At 37.7% G+C, this 22,160-nt stretch overlaps 1 protein-coding gene across 11 annotated transcripts in view; it reads right to left on the bottom strand.

The window, feature by feature from the left end:
- The window catches only part of MYO9B (myosin IXB), a 45,287-nt gene that overhangs the window by 4,769 nt on the left and 18,358 nt on the right, over nucleotides 1-22,160 (bottom strand). For 7 of the 11 annotated variants that reach the window (XM_049809357.1, XM_049809356.1, XM_049809359.1 and 4 more), the window contains 33 exons: nucleotides 21,644-21,738; nucleotides 19,856-19,918; nucleotides 19,630-19,729; nucleotides 19,381-19,481; nucleotides 19,095-19,224; nucleotides 18,565-18,654; nucleotides 18,208-18,324; nucleotides 17,786-17,920; nucleotides 15,647-15,768; nucleotides 14,898-15,039; nucleotides 14,428-14,623; nucleotides 13,789-13,864; nucleotides 13,243-13,332; nucleotides 12,090-12,200; nucleotides 10,939-10,978; nucleotides 10,280-10,402; nucleotides 9,723-9,803; nucleotides 9,404-9,514; nucleotides 8,734-8,856; nucleotides 8,095-8,244; nucleotides 7,817-7,983; nucleotides 6,638-7,588; nucleotides 6,034-6,094; nucleotides 5,532-5,662; nucleotides 4,698-4,852; nucleotides 4,384-4,574; nucleotides 3,821-3,919; nucleotides 3,124-3,300; nucleotides 2,593-2,634; nucleotides 1,953-2,064; nucleotides 1,699-1,769; nucleotides 1,055-1,247; nucleotides 608-736 (listed from right to left, as the gene is read on the bottom strand). In XM_049809357.1, the coding sequence (XP_049665314.1) occupies nucleotides 608-736; nucleotides 1,055-1,247; nucleotides 1,699-1,769; nucleotides 1,953-2,064; nucleotides 2,593-2,634; nucleotides 3,124-3,300; nucleotides 3,821-3,919; nucleotides 4,384-4,574; nucleotides 4,698-4,852; nucleotides 5,532-5,662; nucleotides 6,034-6,094; nucleotides 6,638-7,588; nucleotides 7,817-7,983; nucleotides 8,095-8,244; nucleotides 8,734-8,856; nucleotides 9,404-9,514; nucleotides 9,723-9,803; nucleotides 10,280-10,402; nucleotides 10,939-10,978; nucleotides 12,090-12,200; nucleotides 13,243-13,332; nucleotides 13,789-13,864; nucleotides 14,428-14,623; nucleotides 14,898-15,039; nucleotides 15,647-15,768; nucleotides 17,786-17,920; nucleotides 18,208-18,324; nucleotides 18,565-18,654; nucleotides 19,095-19,224; nucleotides 19,381-19,481; nucleotides 19,630-19,729; nucleotides 19,856-19,918; nucleotides 21,644-21,738 (4,675 nt within the window). The remainder of the gene's footprint in view (nucleotides 1-607; nucleotides 737-1,054; nucleotides 1,248-1,698; nucleotides 1,770-1,952; nucleotides 2,065-2,592; nucleotides 2,635-3,123; nucleotides 3,301-3,820; nucleotides 3,920-4,383; nucleotides 4,575-4,697; nucleotides 4,853-5,531; nucleotides 5,663-6,033; nucleotides 6,095-6,637; nucleotides 7,589-7,816; nucleotides 7,984-8,094; nucleotides 8,245-8,733; nucleotides 8,857-9,403; nucleotides 9,515-9,722; nucleotides 9,804-10,279; nucleotides 10,403-10,938; nucleotides 10,979-12,089; nucleotides 12,201-13,242; nucleotides 13,333-13,788; nucleotides 13,865-14,427; nucleotides 14,624-14,897; nucleotides 15,040-15,646; nucleotides 15,769-17,785; nucleotides 17,921-18,207; nucleotides 18,325-18,564; nucleotides 18,655-19,094; nucleotides 19,225-19,380; nucleotides 19,482-19,629; nucleotides 19,730-19,855; nucleotides 19,919-21,643; nucleotides 21,739-22,160) is intronic. The other 4 variants (XM_049809360.1, XM_049809361.1, XM_049809366.1 and 1 more) reach the window with 2 other exon arrangements.

Genomic DNA, 22,160 nt, shown 5'->3' with positions numbered 1-22,160 from the left:
GCTGTGCAATGCTAGTGGAAAGCCATCAAGCACTTAATGACATTGTCTCAAACTGCCTGCAACAGATAGAGATTAAATTCTTGGAAGTCACACTGTCAGTTCATTTACCAATTGTTGTAACTGGATGTTAAAGTACGCCTCACGGCACTGCAATTTTCCTGCTTTTTCAGCTGCTGCTGCTAGCAATCATCAAATGACACATCAAGATCTCCAACAATATTTCGGGTGCCTTACTCCCACTGCAGTTAAATGAATCTAAGGATTTGAGATATCTGGCTAGCTAGATCTGGTCCAGAACATGAAGGAGAAGGGAAGAAAAAAAAAAAAAAGCCCCTGTACAAAGGGAAACCTATTCACATGCTTGCTGTTTTTAGAAAGGGCAGTTGTATAATGACATTATACCTCAAAAAAGGAATCCTAAAGCAAGGTCAAGTAAGCTAGAGGAGAAATTGCCTGAAAAGCGTTTTAAGAAAAATGTCTAAAATCACTGCTGTAAGTGTACTGGTAGGAAGCTGCTCAGCCAACATGAGCATCTTAGAGGTTTCTTTTCCCAAGGACATCGGCAAGTTAAAGAAAAACCTTTGCTTCAAACATTTCTAAAACCTACCTACAGCTCGGAGAAAATCGTTGTACTGTGCAGATGTCATTAGTGGATCTGGTAGTTCCCGTAGCCATTGCTTAAGAATCCCCGTAATAGTGTGAATAGGGTAATTCTCCAGTTTCACTGAGTTTGGATCTGAAAAGAAATGTTGTTTTGAGCAGTTCATTCCTTTGATGTACACAATGGGGCCCCAAAGAAGTAAGATTAGAAACACTCAAATCTCCTGTTCACAGAATCAAAGTGGCAATTCAGAGGAAAAAAAAATATTTGCTGACAGTCACTTATATGTACTAAGTAGCTTTTTCCAGCCAACAAAAATAATACAGCCCACATGGCCACCAAAAAGCTGTTTTTTGAGACACTAAATGTACCAGATACTTTCAGATAGAAAAGAACTGCAGGGAAAACTGACATCGTACAAGGAAGTCAAAAGGGTGGACAACATTGCCTGACCTGCTTGCAGCAACTGTTTCAGCTCCTTCATACGATTTGCTGATCCCGATTTCCTGTAAATGCCTTCTGTGTAGAGGCCGTGCATCTCCACATACTCTAGCAACTTCTCCATGACAATGGGGACTGAATTTTTCTCACTGGTCAGGGAACTCACACACACTCCAAAATGACGTGGTTCTGCATCCTGTTCGCTCTAGAATTCATACAGGTCAAGCACTGTGAATACCTGTTTCCAAGCTAGAAAATTCTGTTGTTTCATGCTACAATTAGCTTATGCTTCCAGGAACAAAAGCTGAGTGTTTTATTCTAGCTTGCTACAAGACTTTGATCATAAGGCAGATTTCCTGAGCTGCAGCAATAAAGAAACTTTATGGTACACATTGAAGGATCTCTTTTAACAGTTTGTCCAACACAGTACACATAGTCTAAAGGAAGAGTTCCCAAATTAGCTCAATATCACCTTTAGAAGAATGTTCTGTTTCTGCAACTGCAGGCCCTGCCTCTGACTACAGGCAGAGAACCATTTAAGCAATTTTTATTCAGTGCCTGGACATCCACTGTCCATTTGCTGAGAAAGTAAGGCAGTATTTTGCACACATCAGTTATAGCATCACAGTACCACATCCCAGATCTACAGTTCTTACCTTTTTTCCACAGGATGTACAGCTGCTCTGGATTTTGGACATGCATTTCTTGTGACAAGTCAACTTGCAAACTAGAGAAAGAAGCAAATGTTATAAGCGCTCCAAATCACATTAAAATGCTAAGTATCTTGTCTTATTCACTTACCACATAACCTGCATGTACCGTTCACTAAGCCCCATCTGTACCAGCCAAAGTTACAAGCAATCTGCACATATTGTAAACTAAGTGGCAAGAACGAGGTGTTTTCACTTACCACTGCAGAGACAGGCCTTTTCCATGGGCCAGATGTAGGATGAGCAGTGTTCACATGATTGCCGTATGCTCACTTGGTAGTTTGTGAATACGTGGCCATTGTGTTCTTCAATCTGGTAGGAGACAGGAAGAAACTAATGATTTTTTTTGCCTTTTTTATTATTATTAATAAAACTATCTACCATATCTTAGATTTTCCACTTTTGTTTTACAATTACAGCTGATGGCTTTGACCTTGAAACCAAATTTCACTCTATCTTAAGGCAGCTGGTTTGCTGGATCATTTTATAATTGACTTGCCACTTTGGTTAAAGCTCATCAGTGCAATACATTAGCTACAGTTTGTTATTAATATTTAGTAGTTGTTTTCCTTTAAACAGTCCCATGATTAAGGCGGCCATTAAGTTCTAAAAGACGCTATGGACAAGCAAGAAAATACTTGAGTACCACCTATCGCTGCATAAGCAAAGTCTTTGAAAACAGTTTTACACTGCGTCACATCTTTGTAACAGAGGTAAGTGGTTTAGCATGCAAAATAAAACAGAACTTCAGTACAAAATCAAGCTCTTTCAAGAGTGTTTTTCTCTGTGTTCTGTGAGTGCAGCTGAGGACTTCGATTACTGCAAAAAGAAAGTACTTACTGCACGATCTTGTTTTCGTTTCTTCTTCTGGGCTTTGGTTTGCTGCAGTGGAATACAAAACTGGCATTAGTCTTTGAAATTCAGACATTCCATTCCCTTTTTTTTCCTATTCAGTTTCCCAGACTCTACTTCACCTCCAGACATTTGAGACAGTATATTGCAGCTTCAGCTTGCTATGAGTGTTGTCTGAGCTCACACTATCAACTTCCTAAAAATCAACTGAGCTCACTGCCTGATGACAAAGCAATTCCATCCCAAAAACTTTCAGAAAACTCCTAAGTTTTCACCAAAGAACATGCACAAACACTTTTAAGATTCTGAAAATACTAAGAGTAAGTTAAATAAAGAACAATTCCAAAAAGGTGTATCAGCATTCAGAATTTGTTATACACATGATTTGTGTATGGAAAGTGTTTCCAAAATAATGAAGAATGCTATGGAAAAGATTTCTGAGGTAACACAGGTTCCTTATCCTAGGAGAGCAACATTGTTTAATCATCCTATAAGCCAGGAACGGAGTAAGTTTTTTACCTTGGGCTGCTCAGATTCCTCTTTTTTTGTATATCCCCTGATGAATTCATCCAGAAGGGATTGGAAGAGATTCAAAACCAGCTTGACTTCTTTCTCTTCCCTTTTTTTGGCCAGATTTGTAACTAGAAGCTGGTAATTTTCCACCAGATCTTTGTAGCCAACATGGATTTGCCCATTCTAGAAAAGGAAATAATATTATTCAGAAGATAGCCTTCTTGGATACCGTTGAGACAGTTTCATATTTGTATGTGTTTAAGTTCAGAGATGAGAAAACATGCACATGATTAAAGTAAAAGATAACAGCTCATGACAGAAACAAGTTAGCACACTTCCCTACTACACTGTAGAAGGGCACTTGGCTGAGACAAGGCTGTGTTGGAAGAATATTGGAAAAGCTGTTGGCACTTCTCTTCGGTGTTTAAACACAGCAACATAAAGAGGCTGAAGACAGCAAAATCCACCCATTTCTAAAAATAAGTTATGGCTGAGTAAATGAGAAAAGGGAAACAAAATGCTTTGCTTAAGATTACAGCAGAACTCTAAAATGTTCTTTTTCAAGTCTAACATTCAGCTTTGAATTCTATGCTAAGAGTTGCTGAATTGCTTTGTTAAAGAGCTGTAGGTCACACATTTAAACTTCACATTCAATTCATTTACTACCTATCAACATTCTACTTTATTGAGACTTACTACTTACAGGAGCAGAGTACATGGTCTTGATGTTTCCTCTAAACTTCTCTGTGGCTTCAAAAAACAAACATTCAACACCGGACTTCTGAGAGCGCAAGTCATTGATCTAGAATGCAAATACATCTGCATCAAATTTCATCCAACAAGCATTAAGCTTCAGTTGCTGGACTTAGTCATCTACGGCCATTTCAATTATTTAAAACAACAGTTCTTAATGCACTGTGATGAGGATACAAAATAGGAGAGTCAGGTAGTTAGGCTCTAGAGAACTCTCTCTATTTCCTTACGACTCGTACTTTTTAAAAAAAAAAAAATATACAACTTTTGCTGCCCACTTGTTTGTAAACAAATGAAGAACTAACATGAATGCCACAAGTATTTAATGCATTCAGAGACTTAAAGGAAGGAATAGGAAGGGCTTTAATACAGATGTAAGTTGGTCAAGCTATCAAATCAATTCCCATTTGCTTTAAATCCTAATATAAACTTGTACCTAGAAAAGTAGTCTTTAAAATTCCACATAAACAGTGAATATAGACCTGAATCTTATCATAGTTGGGTGCCTTTTACCTTATTTAGGAGGAACTCATCAAGATGTTTCAGTTCATTGGCATTTGCAATCTCACGGACCATCGAAGCTCGCCAATTCTGAGACACACTTGAGATCTTGCTGATCTTTATAGTACGGTTCTTCTTTGTTTTACTGCTCTCTTTCACATGGCGCTCCCCTGCCTGGAGGCGACTTGGCTGTCCAGAAGAAGCTGGAAAATAAATTAATTTGTATATTAAAGCAGGATGAGCGAATTCTGCAGTATTTGTTTCCATGCAAAACACTACGGAAAAAGATGGACATTAGAAGCTGGGGATAAGTCACAGAAACTCACCTTCTGAAACTTTCAGGGTTCCTCCTGTTTCTGGAAAGAGGACACAAGATACAAGGGAAAGGCCATCTTCATCAATCACATCAGGACTCTCCTTTGGAGTTTTCTTGTCTGGCTTTTTCCCCAGAAGTCGACGCAAAGGACTTTTAAAAGCAGACCTGAACGTAAAAGCAGACACAAGTCTGTCACATTAGTAATGGAAGCTGGCTCTACTACAAGAAAAGGCTCTTCTAACAGTATAGCTAACACCCACAATAGGACTGACCTCTATTGTGCATGTATTTCCTCTAAGGTCCAACCTGCAGAAAAACTGAGCCTCAGAAAAAAGGAAAGGCAGTCTGGAAGCACATCTGGACATGCTGATATTTACTACATTAGGGCACAACCTTCAACATACACAGAGACAACACATCACATATCCAAGACATCATTTCTGGCTCAGTAAGTCTCCTGAGTTGCAGAATGCCAGAAGCTGGAGAGGCAGGCCAGGAAAGGAGCATTACATGCTTGCCGGGTTCTTAAGCTTTTCTCTTGGTGTCTTATTTCTTAGTCTGGATGGCAGTATGCTATGTGAACCTTTGATCTGAGCCTGTACGATGGTTCTTGAGTTAAAAAGAACCAGTTCGAAGTTCAGTGTTATGCAAGAAGCAGAGAAATCAACAAGGTCAGATATCGTGCTTACATCAACATGAAGCAGCAACACAGCCACTCATGTAGCTGATGTCAACACGTGTGTTTCCACAATCACAGTCTCAAGATGCCCAATTCTAGTACTAGTGGAAAAATCTCCTTTTTTCGTTTTCTTAAAGGCATGCCAGTCACACACAGAATACATACTTGGCATCTATTTGCTGACTTGCTGGCTGCATGGAACCAACGGCATCTGAGGTAGGTAAGAGGTCACTGGGCTTCTTTTGCATGGGATATTTCTTGTTGCCTTTTTCTTCTTCTATTGCATCTGGTGATTGCTACAGTAGAGAGGAGTTGTCAAAAAACTACACATTGAGTGAAACAGATTCTTTAAATGGTTTTAAAAACTAGAATGGTGAAGAAATAAAGTGTCCTTCATCAAGGCAGAACACTTTACCCAATACATATTAGCTTACTAATGTAAGTTCTAAGTATACTTAATGCTTTGATCAAGGGTCCATTTATTAAAAATTAAGTTTTCAAATTGTTGTATAATATTTACTAATGAAATTTACATAGATATCAAGCCAAAAAAATAAACCTGAAAGGAACGCAAGCATACAGAACACACTATAGTCAATTATTCACAAATATTTAATATTTATAAACAAGGATAATTAAGTATAAATATGCACAATAGCATCAGTACCTGATTCATGGCAACAGACTGGGCCAGTGTTGAGAGATCACTTAATGAATTCCCCTTCTTTCTGCAATGTTACAAGATTAGTTTCAGAATATATATTTTATAGAACTCTGTACCCTCTTAATATTTACCACCATTTAAGTAGCCCACATATCAATGTTATATCTGAGAGAGAATCCTGATCAACTCTTGCAACTCACTTTCAAATGCAAAATGTACTGGAGAAGTAAAAAATATGGCTATGTCAGATTTCCTGCCACCTCAGAGGGATGATGCTTGCAAACCACAAGTCACTAAAACCTTGTTTTCAATGCATAAAAGACACATGAAAATAAACTCCAGAGACACTACTTTAACTAAAGCCCTGACTCTCCGTTTTAATTCAGTAAGGCAGGCTTTGTATCTTTTGTTAGCTTCTGAAAACATTCTACCCATACAGATTCAACTACAGGACTGGGAGCCAAGAAAAAGAAGCAGTTGTTCATAGCTCTATTTTCCGCCATAACATGGCCAGATGCACAAGCCCTCAGGAGTTCTCCATCTATTTTTAAATATTACAGGTATCTGTTTTCTGAAAACATCAAAGTAATTAGGAAGATGCCCTTACTCTAGCTGATCCTGAGGAGACTTATCCGCACGTGTTCTTTCATCCAAAGACTGACTCAGCATATCATTCTGACCAGCATCAGACTGTCTCTTTCCTTTCCACTTCTCTCTCTTGTACTTCAGCTTCCCTGGGTCATCCACATATCTCTGGATTGGGGAAGAAGTGGGACTATCCAGATCTTTGGTTGCCTTCTGAACAAGACGTTTGGTTTTATCTGCCCAGCATTCAGCTGGAGTTTGAAAGCTCCCAGTAGCAGATAGTGTATTATGAAGATTGAGTGCAAGATTTGTTGGCCTTTCAGGGCAGTTAAAGCTTTGGCTGCCTCTTAACTGGTTATTTTGATTCCCTTGTGTTTTCATTCTGTCAACTGCCTTATCATCTACTTCTGATACAGGCGGTTGCTCAGGAATAAAACTACTTTCTTTTATCTCGCTTGATGGTGACATGTCTGAAAGACCTTTTTCTTCACTAGGACTTTTCTCTCCCTCGCCGCTTCCTTGAAGGACAGTATCTGGTGCTGTGGATTTCTTTGGCACTGGAACAGTTTCCAGGGCCTCTTCAGAAGAGGTTTGTTTCTCATAGCACGGTGAAGGTGGTCCTTCGAAGGAAAACAGGACATGCTTATTCTGTAAGTCGTTATGTTCCAGCCCCCTCTGCCGGCGAGATTCACGTTTCTCCCGGCTGTTTGTTACTTTCTCAGAGCCCTCTGTCATGTTCTTCTGGGGTAATGTGGCTTTTTCAGATGAGCTCACGTTTTTGGCTTGCTCATTTGGAGTTTGATCTCCATCCCCAACAGCTTGATCCACCTCTGACTTGTGTTTCACAGGCAACTGATCTGTTGCTGGTTCACTGTGCTCGTCCTTGCTCATATCATTCTCTCTGTCTTGATCTTCCTGCATTTCTCTCTGCTTTTCTTCAGCTTTCCGCTTTTCTAGAGCCATTTTCTGAAATCTGTTAAGAATTTGTAAGATGAAAAAACAAATATTTAATGCCCAGCAGTCAACAAAAGTACCCAACTGTTTAGATGCAGCCTAAATAGCAATACAGACACAAAGTACAAATACACTCACAGTCCCAGTATGTCAACATATCACACAGAAACTGAGCTTGGCAGGTAAAGCCAAGTAGCTAAGTAGTTAAAATGCATGTTTTCATATCACGTTGCTCCTCTTCCTTTACCTCTTACGCTGTAGATGTCCTCTGACCATGGCTTGCAGGAGACAAATTCTCTTTTTCTGTTGAAGGTAGCATTTTCGCTCCCTGTATCTTCGCCATGCTGACTGAATATAAATGGCAGCGTTATTCCTTTGCAGTGCCATCCTAACACAACGGGAACGCCAGTAGGCCTAAGAAGGAAGATTTCTAAAGTAAAGGAGGGGTACTTTAAGGTGGGGAGTGTTATTTGAGAGGGTTTGTGTGTTTGTTAGGAAAAGAAGATTGGCAATTCTCAAAGATACCTGTAGAACAATGGCTGCTTGTCGTGTTCTGAGAAAACGTCTCCTTTCTAAAACCATCCTGAGCCAGCTCTGAAGGAGAATGATTTTCCTGATCACTTCTTTATGTAGTGTATCCTGTAGTATCTGCCGTTCAGCCTCTTTCATAAAGACCTGTTCAGTTAAAGAAAAGTTCATCAATAAAGAGTTAATAGGAGCCTTTCAACCCCCACTGGACGTATCTCCACAAGCTTAAAAATAAGAATGGTAATGCTTATTAATGAACTAAACCTTATCAGCTGACAGCATCCCCCAAAAGTAAAAGTCCTTTTGTTTTACCAAATTTCAGTGTTTGGACTCTAAAACATACAATGGTACTTACAGCCTTCAAATCAGAACCCTTCTAAAACGAAAACATTGACCTATTTGACAAATGCCAATAGCAACAATTTCCCAAAAGTAATATCCATATAATACAGATTTGTACTGTATTGCAAGAAGACACGTTGGCATCAAAACCAAGGAGGCAACTACCAACATCAGTGTCAATATTTGCAAGAGTTAAAATAGCTAATTTAAGTACAAAATGCAGAAAAATGAACAGCACTAAGTTTTGCAGTGTACATCAGTATTTCTTATTAGCTTATGGAAAGTTTCACAGACCTTCGTCTTCCCTATTTGATAGTAGTTTTCATCCAGTTTTAATTTATTCAAATAAACACAAATGTCTTCCTTAGAGGCTTTGGCATTTTTGGGTAGTAACACCTGAAACTGGTCTATGAATTCCTGTGAAAAGCAGAGACAGCAAGAGATCAAAATTAGAAGGCAATTCACAAGTTTAGATTTTTAGCTTTATTTTAGAAATTTAGTTAAGACAGCTAAGCTACAGGGGTTTGAAAGTACTTATTTCTCATTCCAGACTCAGCTATTTTTTCCTACTCTGTAAAATGCAGGCTTCATTCAGCCTCCAGTTAACAGTAAAGATCACCTATATGTGATCTATAAAGCTACATGCATAGAGTATTTTATAGAAAACGAATTTACATACAGAGTAATGTGCAGCACCGATTGCTTATATTTGCAGCACAGCACTCAATGTTTTCCTTCATGCAACAAGTAGAACAACTTACTGGTAGATGACTTGCACAATAGTTTAGATTACAACTTGTTACCACGCCAGCTCTATCAAAACTACAATGAATTTTTACAGCTCATCCCAAGTGGTCATGAGCTTCAAATGAAGGGACACACAAAAGACTCTGAGGCAATGCATGTTTTTGCAAAAAGAGCAGGTATTTCTGAAAGCATAATCCACTTCCAGTTCCTCACATACCTCGAATGTGTATTTGGCACTGTAGCCAGATCTTCTAATTCGCACAGTTTCTAGCATGCCAGTGTATCTTAACTGTTGAAGCACCAAGCTTTCATCAAAAAGCATCTCTTTCTGAAAAAGATCAGCAGTCAACAGCTAGTAAATGCCTGAAGAGTCCTGTTTCTGTCCAGCAGAGAAAGCACATTCTGTTTTCACACCTTAGTTATATCTTTCACCTTCATACAGAATGACAGTGAACAAGCTGAAAGAGTTATATTGCAGGGCTAGAAGACTTAGATCCTCAGCAGTGACATTAGGTCAGGTCTTAAGGCAGTCTTACCTTCTCAGCATTGGAGCGGATGCAACGGATGAAGAATGGCTCAGCTTTACCCAGTGTCTCCAATAACTTATTAAGTGAAGTCTGAAATGAAATATTCAGAAACATTTTTCTTCTTCAGATATCAGCATCTTGAGCTGCATTTGATAGCAGTACAGCTTCTTGCTCAGAAATAAGGTTGTTTCATGTCTGATGGCTATACAAAATCCTATGTCATTCAATACGGAGGTTCTCCCATACTGCACAGCAGATCCTTGTATTTGTTTTTACCTTTTCTCAAGATAATTAAAAGTGGGGTTTGAATATGCTGTAACAGTAGCACTAGGTCTGCATACAAGGATGAGGCTGATTGGTAGAGAGAACTAACACATTTCATAGCCTAAGAGTAGTCTCTAAATGTAGTCTAACTTCAATCAAGTAATAAACCTACTTCAGACAAATCCCAAGAATAAAAACCACTTTGCTTTTCAAGCAAGATCAGCCTAGATCAGACCAGGAACATCTGTTCCCATGAGGCCAGTGTGCACCCAGAGGTGTGTACCACCACATCAGTCACCTACCTGGAACTGTGCACTTATGCTAGGGGGTTTCTTCTTTTTGTGTAAGTGCAAGAGGGATTTTGTAGTTCGATCATGCAGAGTCATGCTCACTATGAGCTTCAGAGATTTGGAATCCAGCAAGTTCTAGAAGAAAGTTTTCATAATCAATAAAGTGCAAGTCTCTTCACTGAAGGGGAAATATTTCTGTCTGCATCAAAATGAGTAAGAATGAAACCAACTACCTAGAGCTCCACATTCAATGACATGTTAACCTTCATGATTACTTCTATTTTGGAACAAAGCATCTTCTTAAGAGTGGAACTTTTCCATTGCCCCATCCCAAGAGTGTAAGGTGAACAAGGTAAATTACATAATCACTGTGTTTGCCTTCCACGACTTGATAAGAAATGGCTTTATGTATTTATGGCATCTCTAGTCTAATTAAACAGATGCCAATTCACAATTTTTTCTGGTTCAGCAATTCTTATAAAAGTGAACACTTAGCTATCCTTTAGATAGTCAAAAAGGAAGTTTTGGAGAATAAATGATACAACTTCCCTACACTATGAAACAGTATTTTCTGAAGTGAGTTCTGTCAATCAAAATGAATGTTCACAGTGCAAAAAAAAAAAAACCAAACCAAAAACCAAGAGAAATCTAAATTCACTGAATAACTTTACCTTGGGAATGATCTGCTTTTGTTTGACACCTCTACTTTTCCTGTTAAAATATTAAAGGTCATTTAAGAAAAAAAATACGCATTATTTTTGGTTATTTCAGCAAGCCATAAGTTGGTGCAATTTATGAGGCAAGATAAAGGATAGAAAAAAATTAGCACAACAGCATCAGGGTGTGTTCATGCATGTCTCTTACAAGTGATCAATGCAAGAAATGCAAACTGCTTCGCAACAAGATTTTCTTTCTTTATTTATTTTTTTTAAATAAACTCTGTAGGTATTGGAAGCTTTCAAAAGTGAAACATTTTGTCTAAAGTTAAAGCTATTAAAAACTGCACTGTTGCATAGACTATTTTTGTGCAAGTTTTTCTCTTTAGCTAACTGTGCAGTCACTGAACTCTTGTCATAATACTAAGGCGCTATCAAATAAAAATACTTGAATCAGAAGTTATTGCTGCTTGTACCAGAACCCCTGTGAAAGTACTTAACTGCTCACAGAAGGACAACACATGCCCCAGCACTCCACTTAAGAATTCTGATACGTCTGAGATCATCCCCAGATCCTCCTGGGGCACTTCACAAACTTCAGGCATAACTCTCATCCACACACAGACAGTGAACTAGAAGTGGAAGCTCTCAGAAACAAGGCTGTAGTTCACAGCCTCCTAATTCTAAGCATGTTAATCCCATCGTGTAGGGCATATTCCAACTCCATGCCACCCAGTTTACGTTTATTTATTTACTGTACAAACGGACCACAGATTGATTTTCTTACACATGCATAGGTGTGCACATGTAAAGAGTCTTAACCCAGCAGTATAGACAGCATTAGCATCCTGAATTTCAGGAAAGCATTAATTACAACTTGTGAGAGATTTCATTGTCGAATGTTTTGCAACAACAATCTTGCAGTACATGCTTGGGTTTTAAAGCAAGTTTACATGAAAAGTAAGTTTAACTTTCAGCTAATGCAATGAAGCAACAAAGCCCTCTCCATAGCCTTTATATTTTTAGAAGAAATTATTTTATTCTTAATTGTCTTGTTTAGTTTTTTTCAGAAGACAAACTTGGGACAAGTATATTTTTTATGGACTAGAATAACTGCTTGGTTACTGTTGCACTTTCAAAGCAATACCTAGAGCACCAGAACTCACATGAAGTGGGAGCGGTGTTGAAGTCGACTGAGTGACCGAAGCAGCTTACAGGGATCATCACCCTGCCATGGAAGTCCTTTTATACTTGCGATGATTTGTTCATGCATGTCTCTAAAATGATTCACAGCAAAACAAAGATGGCAACAAAGATACACAGCCATGAGAGAGGGGGGGGAAAAAAAGAAAATAAAACCCCAAGAGATCCCATCACCAAGTGCGCTCCAAACTGTAGCAGGTCAATCCCAGACTACTTTCCTAAGCACGAATGATTCTGATGTCAAGTCAGCACTTCCTACACTGTCAGTGCCCTAAAATTTAATTGCCAGGGTCTCATACTCAACTTACTCTCTAATTCTACCTTTTAATGTAAAATCTTGAGCCATCAATTCAGAAAACAGAGGGAAATTTAGCAAAATGTACTTAATGGGCAAGGAACCTTTTTGTTAAGCTAAGTAGCCTTTTCAGATAGATATAAGCTTCTTTACAATCAAGCAGTAAGTATTTTTATATATAGATTTAACTACCAAAATGAGGCTGCTTAAGCAGACTTGCATCAGAAAAGTAAGTTTAAAAACTAGCTATTACAAGAATACTTGATGAAATTTTGTTTTCCATTTCCATTTCAAATTTATTCAGACTTTTAGCTTTTCAAAGTAAGCCTGGGATGGTCCCTAATTTGTGGCAGATTCCATTATTTTAAGCATGCACCGTGCTTGTGAACTGTTGTGTCTTGGTGCAGGACTTACCTTCTTTACTCTCCAGAGAGGCACAAACCAAAAATAACAGAAGCGTAAGAATCACTTCTGACTGTTAGATGCTATCACCATTCTGAGCTGCTCACTGAGGCAGCAACTTTATTACAGACAGTTGCTTCCTTGCCTTGGTACCTCTGAACACTCTTGAATACCAAGATTTTGTTTTAAGATATCACAAGGAAACAGATATATGACTAATCCTTTCATCCAAATCGTATCTTTAGTTCTTAGTTGCCACAATTGACAAAGACTGTCCAGGACGAAATAATTATGAAGCAGCATGAAGTCACTACTTTGTGTACTTCATGGACTCGCTTTTACACAGAGCGTGCTCAGAAGGTCAGTCTGTCCAGGAATGTGCCTCCCTGGCCTTTAAGTGCAGGCCTATTTCTACTTACTTCTTGTTTTCATAAAAAGAAATGATGTCTTCAAAAGCATTTATATCGAAATCCTCAGAACAATCAAATGAGAAATCAAGCATTGAGCAGCTGCAAAAGGAACATGTATAAAACCTAAATACTCCATAGAAAGGCAAATATGCCTATGCAGAGCAACATGTGGACGAGAACTGTAGCACTTGCCCTGCCTCCTAATCATGTCATAAGGCTGCAGAAAACATGGGCGCTCCTAAGAATCCTTCAGTGACACAGACTGGCTGCAGAGGAACACACAATGCTAAAAGCAACATATACAAAGCACAGAGAACTCAAAAACCCAGTGGTAAATTGAACTGAGGCTATGTCACCAACATTTGGTAGTACTGGGTCTTACATAAAATAAGCTAGAGTATTGTTTTGATAATATTAAAAAGGTCAAACAACACAAGACAGAAGAAATAAAACTTGCTATCTTTGTAGAAAGATCTAGTTGACATTTGATATATGAAAATGCGACTCAGCAATTCAGGTCTTTTCCGCAATACGGGTTACGTATGTGTTTCTCACCGATAAACTTTTTCTACTGGTGTATTTGATCTCTGGAGTTCTCCAAAGGGAACTCTGGGTCCTTGACGTACCACTCCTGTTATGAAATAATCAACAAGTTGAATTTTGACAGAGATATGAGCATAACAGAAAAAAACCCCCAACAACCCACCAACTGTAAAAAGCAAAATATCTATCCAAGGACCTGGAGTTTTTGTCTAGTACTTTAGCTGTCAAGCTAGATCACTTTGTTTCTCACAGCTGCTCAGAAAAGCTTTTCAAAATTAGTATTTAATCCTGAATACTCATTTGAAACTTCAGGGAGGTCCGAGAAGACCAAAGCCAGTGATAGGACAAGCATGCATACTAGATCTAGTAATAACTTCCCCAACTTTTACAAATAGGACTTCAAATCTGGCACAGCCTACTGGAAATGGTGCATTTATTGGAAGAGTAAGTCTGAATGATCTCAGATAAAACAGTGACAATCTCTTTGGTGTATGAATGTTAAGCCATTTTCACAAGTCAGTTTTGTCCTCAGTACCAAACCAAAAATCACATCTGGATTATAAGGTTTTGTCATAAACTAGTCCTGCCAACTAGCACTAACCAATTGTACAGTATTTGAAAGCATTTCCAGAGCATTTTCTCATACCATACCTGCAGTCTTCTGAGCTCTCTGGCGTCCAGCTTCTGCAAAGACAGCCATTGCTCGAATAGCTGCTCGGAGAACTGCCCAACGGAACACAGCTACAGGGTCCATTCCTATCAGCTCCCGAACATAAGCACTGTCGCTGCTTCGTAGTAAAGCAACAATATCTGGTCTCATGTAATCCATATTTTTCTCTCTGAAATCCTGCAAAACAGGCACATTGAACCACAAGCTCTCAGGAAAGCTGTGTTTTGACCCAAGATATTAATCACTATTTAGAATAATTCATTATTCCAAATAGTTCTCACCACAGTGAGCATTATCCTCCAGTCTACACCACCAAAAAAAAAAAAAATTCTAAAAAAACTAAAGTACATCTGATCCAGCCCATTCCCAGCAAATTTTCTACATTCTGACAAAACCTATCAGAAAGGTGAGGATATTTTTTTTTTTTTTGGCCATCAGTGCTATCACCTACTTTTATCTGGTATTTAACTTTGCCGGCAAAGTGTCGAATAATAAAAGCAGGCTCCATCACTGGGGTTCCAACAAAAAACTTGTTCTCCTCATGCTGCTGTTTGAATTTTGCAAGTAGAGTTTGGTAGGTTGCATGTGGAAAACTAGGAATACAAAACAAAAGAGATCAGCTATTTTTCAAATACAGGTACGTTTATTGAGGTGCAAGATGACAGAGTGAAGAATACCTACTGATCCTTGTGGAAAGTATCGTATTGTCCAAGATATCTAGAGTTTAACTGAGACTTACACACCTGCTTTGCATTTTAGAGGTGGGCTTAATTTCTGGACCAAAACCAAACAGCTCCACACATAACAGAATATTCTGAGGTTTCAAGTGTACGTCAGTGCTTCCTCCCACTTCACCAGTCAAGTTTAGTTAGCACCACATTAACTATTTACCACATTTGCTACTTAATGTTCCAAAGACTTACATACATGCATTTTACTTTAATTGTAATTCCATGGTAAAACACAAAAGTGAAAGTTTCTAACTTTGCTTAAGCCAAAGTTCAATTCTAGCATCAATTTATATCACCACCATACTGGAGATGTTAGAAGCAAACTAGAGTGTAGATCATAGTCATAAGATGACCCGTTGCTTCCCAAAACATTCCTCTCCTTTTTAAAGTGCTGTATTTTTGTTCCCTTTCACAGTCCTTCCCTCCTCCCTGCCACACATTTTTTTTTCAGAAGACGTTTGTTGCTTACTTGCTTTCTTCATCCAGAAGATAGAAGAGGCCAGTGGGCTTCTTGCTGATTAAGTGAATGCAGGCCACATTATCAGTATAGTCAATATTGTGCCAAGTGATCCCTTCACTCTTATATTCCTCCTGTGTAGCTCAAGAAAATTCCCTCATCAGTACAGTACCCTGACCTTTAATGTCCTGTGGTCTAAGTGCTTAAAAGACATCCTTGAGCAGCTATGGCAAGTTGAGTTTGTTAGTTCAGGCAGCAGAAACAAAAATAAGGAAGATTTATAAATAAGAACAGAACAGCAGGCATATTGGGTCAGATCAAAGGTCCACCTAGGCAAGTCACTCAACAGCGGATGCTTGGGGTAAAACTATTTAAAAACCAAAACAGTGAAAAGAATGTTTTGCTGTGCCTTCCCAGCAATCAGCAGTCTATGAACTTGGAGTTAGACATTACATCCACATCATTACGTTAAAACCCTACGTAGGCATATATTGGAGGAATTTATGTCTATTTTTCTCTTCCATAGTTCTTGTATTATGGGAAATGACAAATATTTAATATCAAGTTCTAGAGTTTCCAAATTGCATTGTCAGATGAAATAACAGAAGTTTCAAAACAGGCAGTTAAGCCCTACACAACATCAACACCAGAACTTCCCTAAGGAAGCAATGTATATTGCTGCTTGGGTTCAGAAAATCTGGAGCTCTCTGACAAGAGAATACAAAGCTCTTCTGCTGAAATGACGATGCAACAAATGGCTGTCAGGACAAGCTTCCCATTAAGATATGGAACCAAAATATCAGTTTTTCTTAGTGCTGTAAATGCCCACAGAAAAAAACCCTAACGATAAGGCACTAATGTAGAAAAAGATATTGCAGAAAATTAACTAAATTAGTTTTATGTTTAACAAAAGACAAAGAGCACCTCTCACTGTTCTATATGGTGATGATGATGATGATAAATGGATTATTTTTAAGTAGGTAGAATTCAATCTGCCTGATGACAGACTGCTCAGTGTGCATACCACATTACAGCACTGAAATGCCATTTTCCACAGACAAAAAAGCCTTTCTTTAAAAAGATATAGATATCCTCCCTGAGGGCCCTCATGCCGCAAGAGATACAGGAAATGGGTCATTCAAGGATTAAGCTTATTTAGAAAAACGGCATTAGAAAAAAGAAAACAATGTAACTATTTACTCTAGTTAGCCTGGATAGCCACTTTTGTCATAAGTTACAGAACAGGGACCTTAACGTTATGTTTACATATGAAGTTTGTATGTTTGGTAATTTTCTTCTCTTTAAAATGCTTGTTTAAAGTTATCTACATGTTGACAAAATATCACATACTACAGAAGGACTTCTTTCTTTCAGCAGAGTGACCTGAGAACAATGCTGTAGCACAAACCAGAAAAAAATCCAAGTCTAGAGCAAAAAAACCCCCCAAACCTCAGTCTACAAACAGGATCTGTTAGCTCTTGCAGTGCTCAAAGCGCTCTGTAAGAATATGATACCACCTGCGAACAAGTAAATCAACATATGCCAGCAATATCAGGATTTCAGAACTACTGCCAATTATCAACATAGTTATATCCCTTAAATGCAGTCAAGTGGGAGAAGCAACAAAGACTGGTTATTAAATATTTACAAACTGACAGAAATAAGAGAAACTGTTTCCCAACCATTAAAACAAAACAAAAACCTGAAGCAAACACCTCATCTACCATTTAAAACAAAAACAAAAACAAAACACAACCAACAAAATAACCCTGAAACAAACACCTCACCTACAGACTTTCAATCTCAAAGTTTACAGTTTCATCTGACTTCTGTCTGGGATTGCCTGAATGTCTTTTTAGTTTCTTGCAGTCAAGCAGAAACTTAATGTTAGCCCTCTGAAGAAAGATCCCACTATGATCAGTATATGTAGAGCACTAAATACAGTAAATCTACAACCTTCAAACAATAACAAGCAATAATAAAACAAGATATTAAAACACAAGACTTTTGGAAATGTATTCAAGCAATTATAAAAATTATGCCATGGGGTTTTGCAGAATAGTGGCTAAGTTTGCATAATACATGATGGGGTATTATGTAATAATACTTGATAAAAAAGAAGCTTTTGTTTCAGCAACTCTAATTTCTTACCTGTTCCAATTTGAAAATATGCTGATTGAAATAATACTGAAGCTGCTCGTTTGCATAATTTATACAGAACTGTTCAAAACTGTTGGTTTCAAAGTCTTCAAATCCAAAAATATCAAGTACACCAATGGACAAACACTAAAAGGAGATGTGGAAATCTAGTTAAGCAGTCTGTCATACAGTGACTTAACCCACAACAGCTAACCATTACAAAAAAGCACTGTAGTGTATGCTAATAGATTTTGAATATTTAACAGTTATGTCTATTCTGAAAGCAGAGATGATAAAATATTACCAAGAAATTTACCATGGACTTCAGAAGAATCACAATTTATCCCAGGTATCTGAACATGTCATCTATAGCATTGTCTGTTAGCTCTAACTACACAATCATCTGTAAAGACTTGGTTTTGTGAGAAAATTACCGTAACAGATTCCTCCATGTCCTTCTTATTAAGGAGTGCATGATTAATTCGCAGAACAATCCAATCAAACAGAGCACTGTATAAAGACTTTGCCATTGAATCACGAGCTGTTATTGCCTGCAGATGAAACAATGTTCAGAACTTTGTTTAAAAACGCACTTCTATTTCAGACCAGTGTCACTCAAAAGGTTACAGTCCTAGCAGAGACAAATAAAAACAACATTTTCCTTTAATGCTAACTTCTAACTTCCCAAACATCCCTCATTAAATGTCGAAGTGTACCATATTAGCTCTTTTTAATCCAAAAAAGCAAGTTTCGATTATTTAAAATCATTCTACTAGTGTTCTTTTACTCACCTCATTGAGACTATATGGCAAAATAAGCTTATCATTAGCAGTCACAGTTTTTCTTTTTGTTAGCACTTCTACTAGAATTTCTCGCTTAACCTTCAAAACAAGCAAGAACAAGAGTTACTGTCACCCTCAATTTCCTCAGAGAAGCCCAACCTCTTTGTCAACAGCTACATTCATCATTCATCAATAGCTTTACAAGTTCTTCAACTTCTTTAAATTATTCTCACCTTGGATTCATTCAGATGTTTCCCTACGGCAGCAAAGAACACATCTCCACTAAATTTATTCTTGCTGAGCTCTAGGATTAGTGAGTAAACAAATTCTATTTCCATGCTACGGGCTATATTCCATCCCTAACCCAAATAATTTCACCAATTTCATCCATTTCCCCTCCCATAAGATAAATGTTGTGGAAGTACCATAAACCAGGTCTAGATATAACAAACTGAGCAACAAGATATTCAAGTAAAATGCTGAGGTAGAGCATAACAAAAAGGTGTATCAACCATTAGAGCTAAAGGGAAATACTCTACTTTCAAAAGCTGGGAAAGAATATCCAACACTTCAGGAGGTCCTACTTCCAACCCTTCATCACGACCTGTAGCTTTCTTCTTGTACGTAACATTGCCCAGATAAAGAATAGCTGAAAGTATTGAAAAAATCCTAAGGAAGGAAAAAAGAATTTCATAAGAATTTTTCTCAATACTCATCTCTTCTTGCTTCCTACTGGACTAAATGTGATCCTAACACACACAGCTTATTGCAATTCATGAACATTAACTAGCTATCAGTAAGAAAAGCTTAAAGGATTCTACTTACTGTTTTTTAGTTGCTGAAAGGAAGCCAACCATCTCCATGGCTTGTTTTAATCTTTCAAAGTCATGTCGGAGATCTTCCCCATCTTCAATTTTCAAGTTATGCTGTGAAGAGAGATCCATAATTAAAGGCAAAGAACAAAGCCCAAACATCACAAGAAAACAAGCATGATCTGTTCTGCTTGCTTTCATCTTTAACAAAACAGACAGACGACACTTATCAATGCATTAGTAAATCCCTGTCACAGATTACCTGATTGAGGTAGAAATAGTCTTCAGGTTGCTTGAGGTGAAATTCTTTACGCTCTTCCTCATTGACTCCAAGTAGCAAATAATAAAAGACATGGTAGTTCCTACAAAGCCAATACATTTCTGTTTCATGAAAATATAATTACTTTTCTTTTATTCTGTATACTTTTGATGCTCTTAAGCTCTTGCACTGATTATAATTGTGTTAGTAAAGCGTATTAAACTCTTACCTTTCATCCTTTTCTTGAGAAACCAGACGAGATTTTTCAAGCAGGTATTTTTCAACGACAGCCCTAAAGAGCCACAAAAAAAAAAAATATCAAAAAAAGCATGAGAGCAAAAGAAAAGACCTCACAAAACATCAGGCAGCAACTGCCAAGAGAGTTCAAATAATGAAGTCTGCACTAAAATATACAAGGGAATAGCTTAGTCACTATCTTAAATCTCAACCAAAAATTTCAGTATGCACTATATTGTAATTGGAACAAAAAGAAATACCTGAGAAACACCTATCTTCAGTGCCTGGTTTTAGTAGACATAACTGGAAAAAGGCAGACAAAGCTAGAAAAGCGCTGATGAAAAATTGTAAGCAGAAAGAAGATATGCAGAGTGCTAACAATATGTTACCTACTCTGAGATCAACAGTTATCTGACAAGGAATACAAAGACTACAAGACCCGAAAAACATACTGGATAATTGTCTGATTCTCCATCTAACAAATTTGCTAGATTTTTATGGCAGTATATATGTCAGCCTAAAACGGAAGCCAGCCAGACAGAAACCCCCTTACAATTTGACACAGTAATCTCCTAAATGATAATCTAAACTCCTTGACATGGGAGACAATGTATGAGGCCAAAGTTTGAGCAGCTGCTTCTCATGCTGAAGACAAAACAAATGTATTCAAATTGTACCAATCTCCTGAGCTAGTGCGACTTCATCTGAAAAGATGCCAATTTTGTTCAGAGTAACACTCAAAGCAAGTGTGGTACAGAGTTCCTAGTCATTTATGTAATTGCCATTTTCTAAACCGCAAACACGAAGAAGACCCAAAGGAAAGACACACTGGAGCCCAAAAGTCAGTGATAGCTAGTGACACTCCATAGTGCAGCAAACTTCAGCTTCAGGCAGAATTCCATAGCAGTGTTATGTATTATGACATTGCACCTAAACTAGCACAGGTACATCTTTATAATATGTGTGACACACTGCTGCGAATTCTGCAGATACAAGCATTAAAAATTTAAGAGGCATTTTACAGAGCAAGATCCAAAAGAAATTATTTTATGGCATGATGTTAGACAAGTAACTACACAAGTATTTGCACACAAATTACTAATATCACAGAAATTTTTCTGACAAAATTCTTCATTTGACGTGAAAGTGCCCACTACTAAAGAAGAGCAAAGCATAATTTTTTATTAAAATTGAGGAACTACAGGAATATGACATTATAGCATCTACTACAGGGTGAAAAATAGTAATAGAATCCTAAGACTCATCTGTGACTATTGTATATATAAAAAATAAATGTATTTATAGAATATTTCATGTTTGACCTTTGGATAGAAGCACACAATTTCAATTAAGTCAAGTAAAATCATAATTTTACAGTCGTCTTTATAACTGGTGTTTAAATTGCTTCTTTAAAATGGCTTCCCCAAATCTATTTCACTTCTCTCCAACTCTCCTCTTAAAAATTCAGATCTTCTGTTTTTAATTGCAAAATGGAGAGAACGATGAGCATTATGAAAAAAGCCTTCATTTAGCATGAAGGTAAAGATACAGCAGCAGTCAAATTCTTAACCTGGTGTGGTTGTACAGCAAGGTAAGTATATTATGCATCTCCTGATTATTCTACAAAGCTTCAGTTAAGAGAGTCTTGTAAACTCCACAGCAGCAAGCTATTCTCACATGAGAAAAGCCTCAATAAGGCAGCATTTTATATACAGCAGAGTCTTCACCAATTCCTAAAAGCACAGAGATCAACCCCAGAAGAACCTCATACTGTACTTACCCTCGGACAATACCATTCTCTAAATAGTTGACTTGAATAAACTTTCCAAAACGACTGGAGTTATTGTTATGTGCTGTTTTTGCATTTCCAAATGCCTGTAACAAAGCAAAATGAGTTAATTTGCAATTAAACAAAATATACCAACACATAGGTTTTCAAATTCTTCTGTTCATTGTTCAGCCTCCTGTTAGCCTGCAGTATAAACTCAAAATAGTATGGAAATGGCAGCATACAGATACCAAAAGGGCAGCTTAGGCAGCTTCCATTGTTCCTCACACATCTATATCCATCTATTATTTGCCCCATGCAGTAATATTTGAGGAACTGAGGGAGGGGAATAATACATTTAGATATTTCTAAGAGTACAGGAAAGGTAATCACAACTAGAGTGCACATATCAGCCTCAATCACTAACAATTCTGACCTTAGAGAGGATATTCAGTAGGAAGAAGAAAACACAATTACCACAAAATTGCCTCTCCCATAGAAAAGCCACAAACTATGTCCTATTCCCTAA

Source organism: Accipiter gentilis, chromosome 8 (assembly GCF_929443795.1).
Source record: "Accipiter gentilis chromosome 8, bAccGen1.1, whole genome shotgun sequence".
Taxonomy (NCBI): Eukaryota; Metazoa; Chordata; class Aves; order Accipitriformes; family Accipitridae; genus Astur; species Astur gentilis.
The sequence above is the reverse complement of the archived record's forward strand: the minus strand, read 5'-3'. Positions and strand labels throughout refer to the sequence as shown.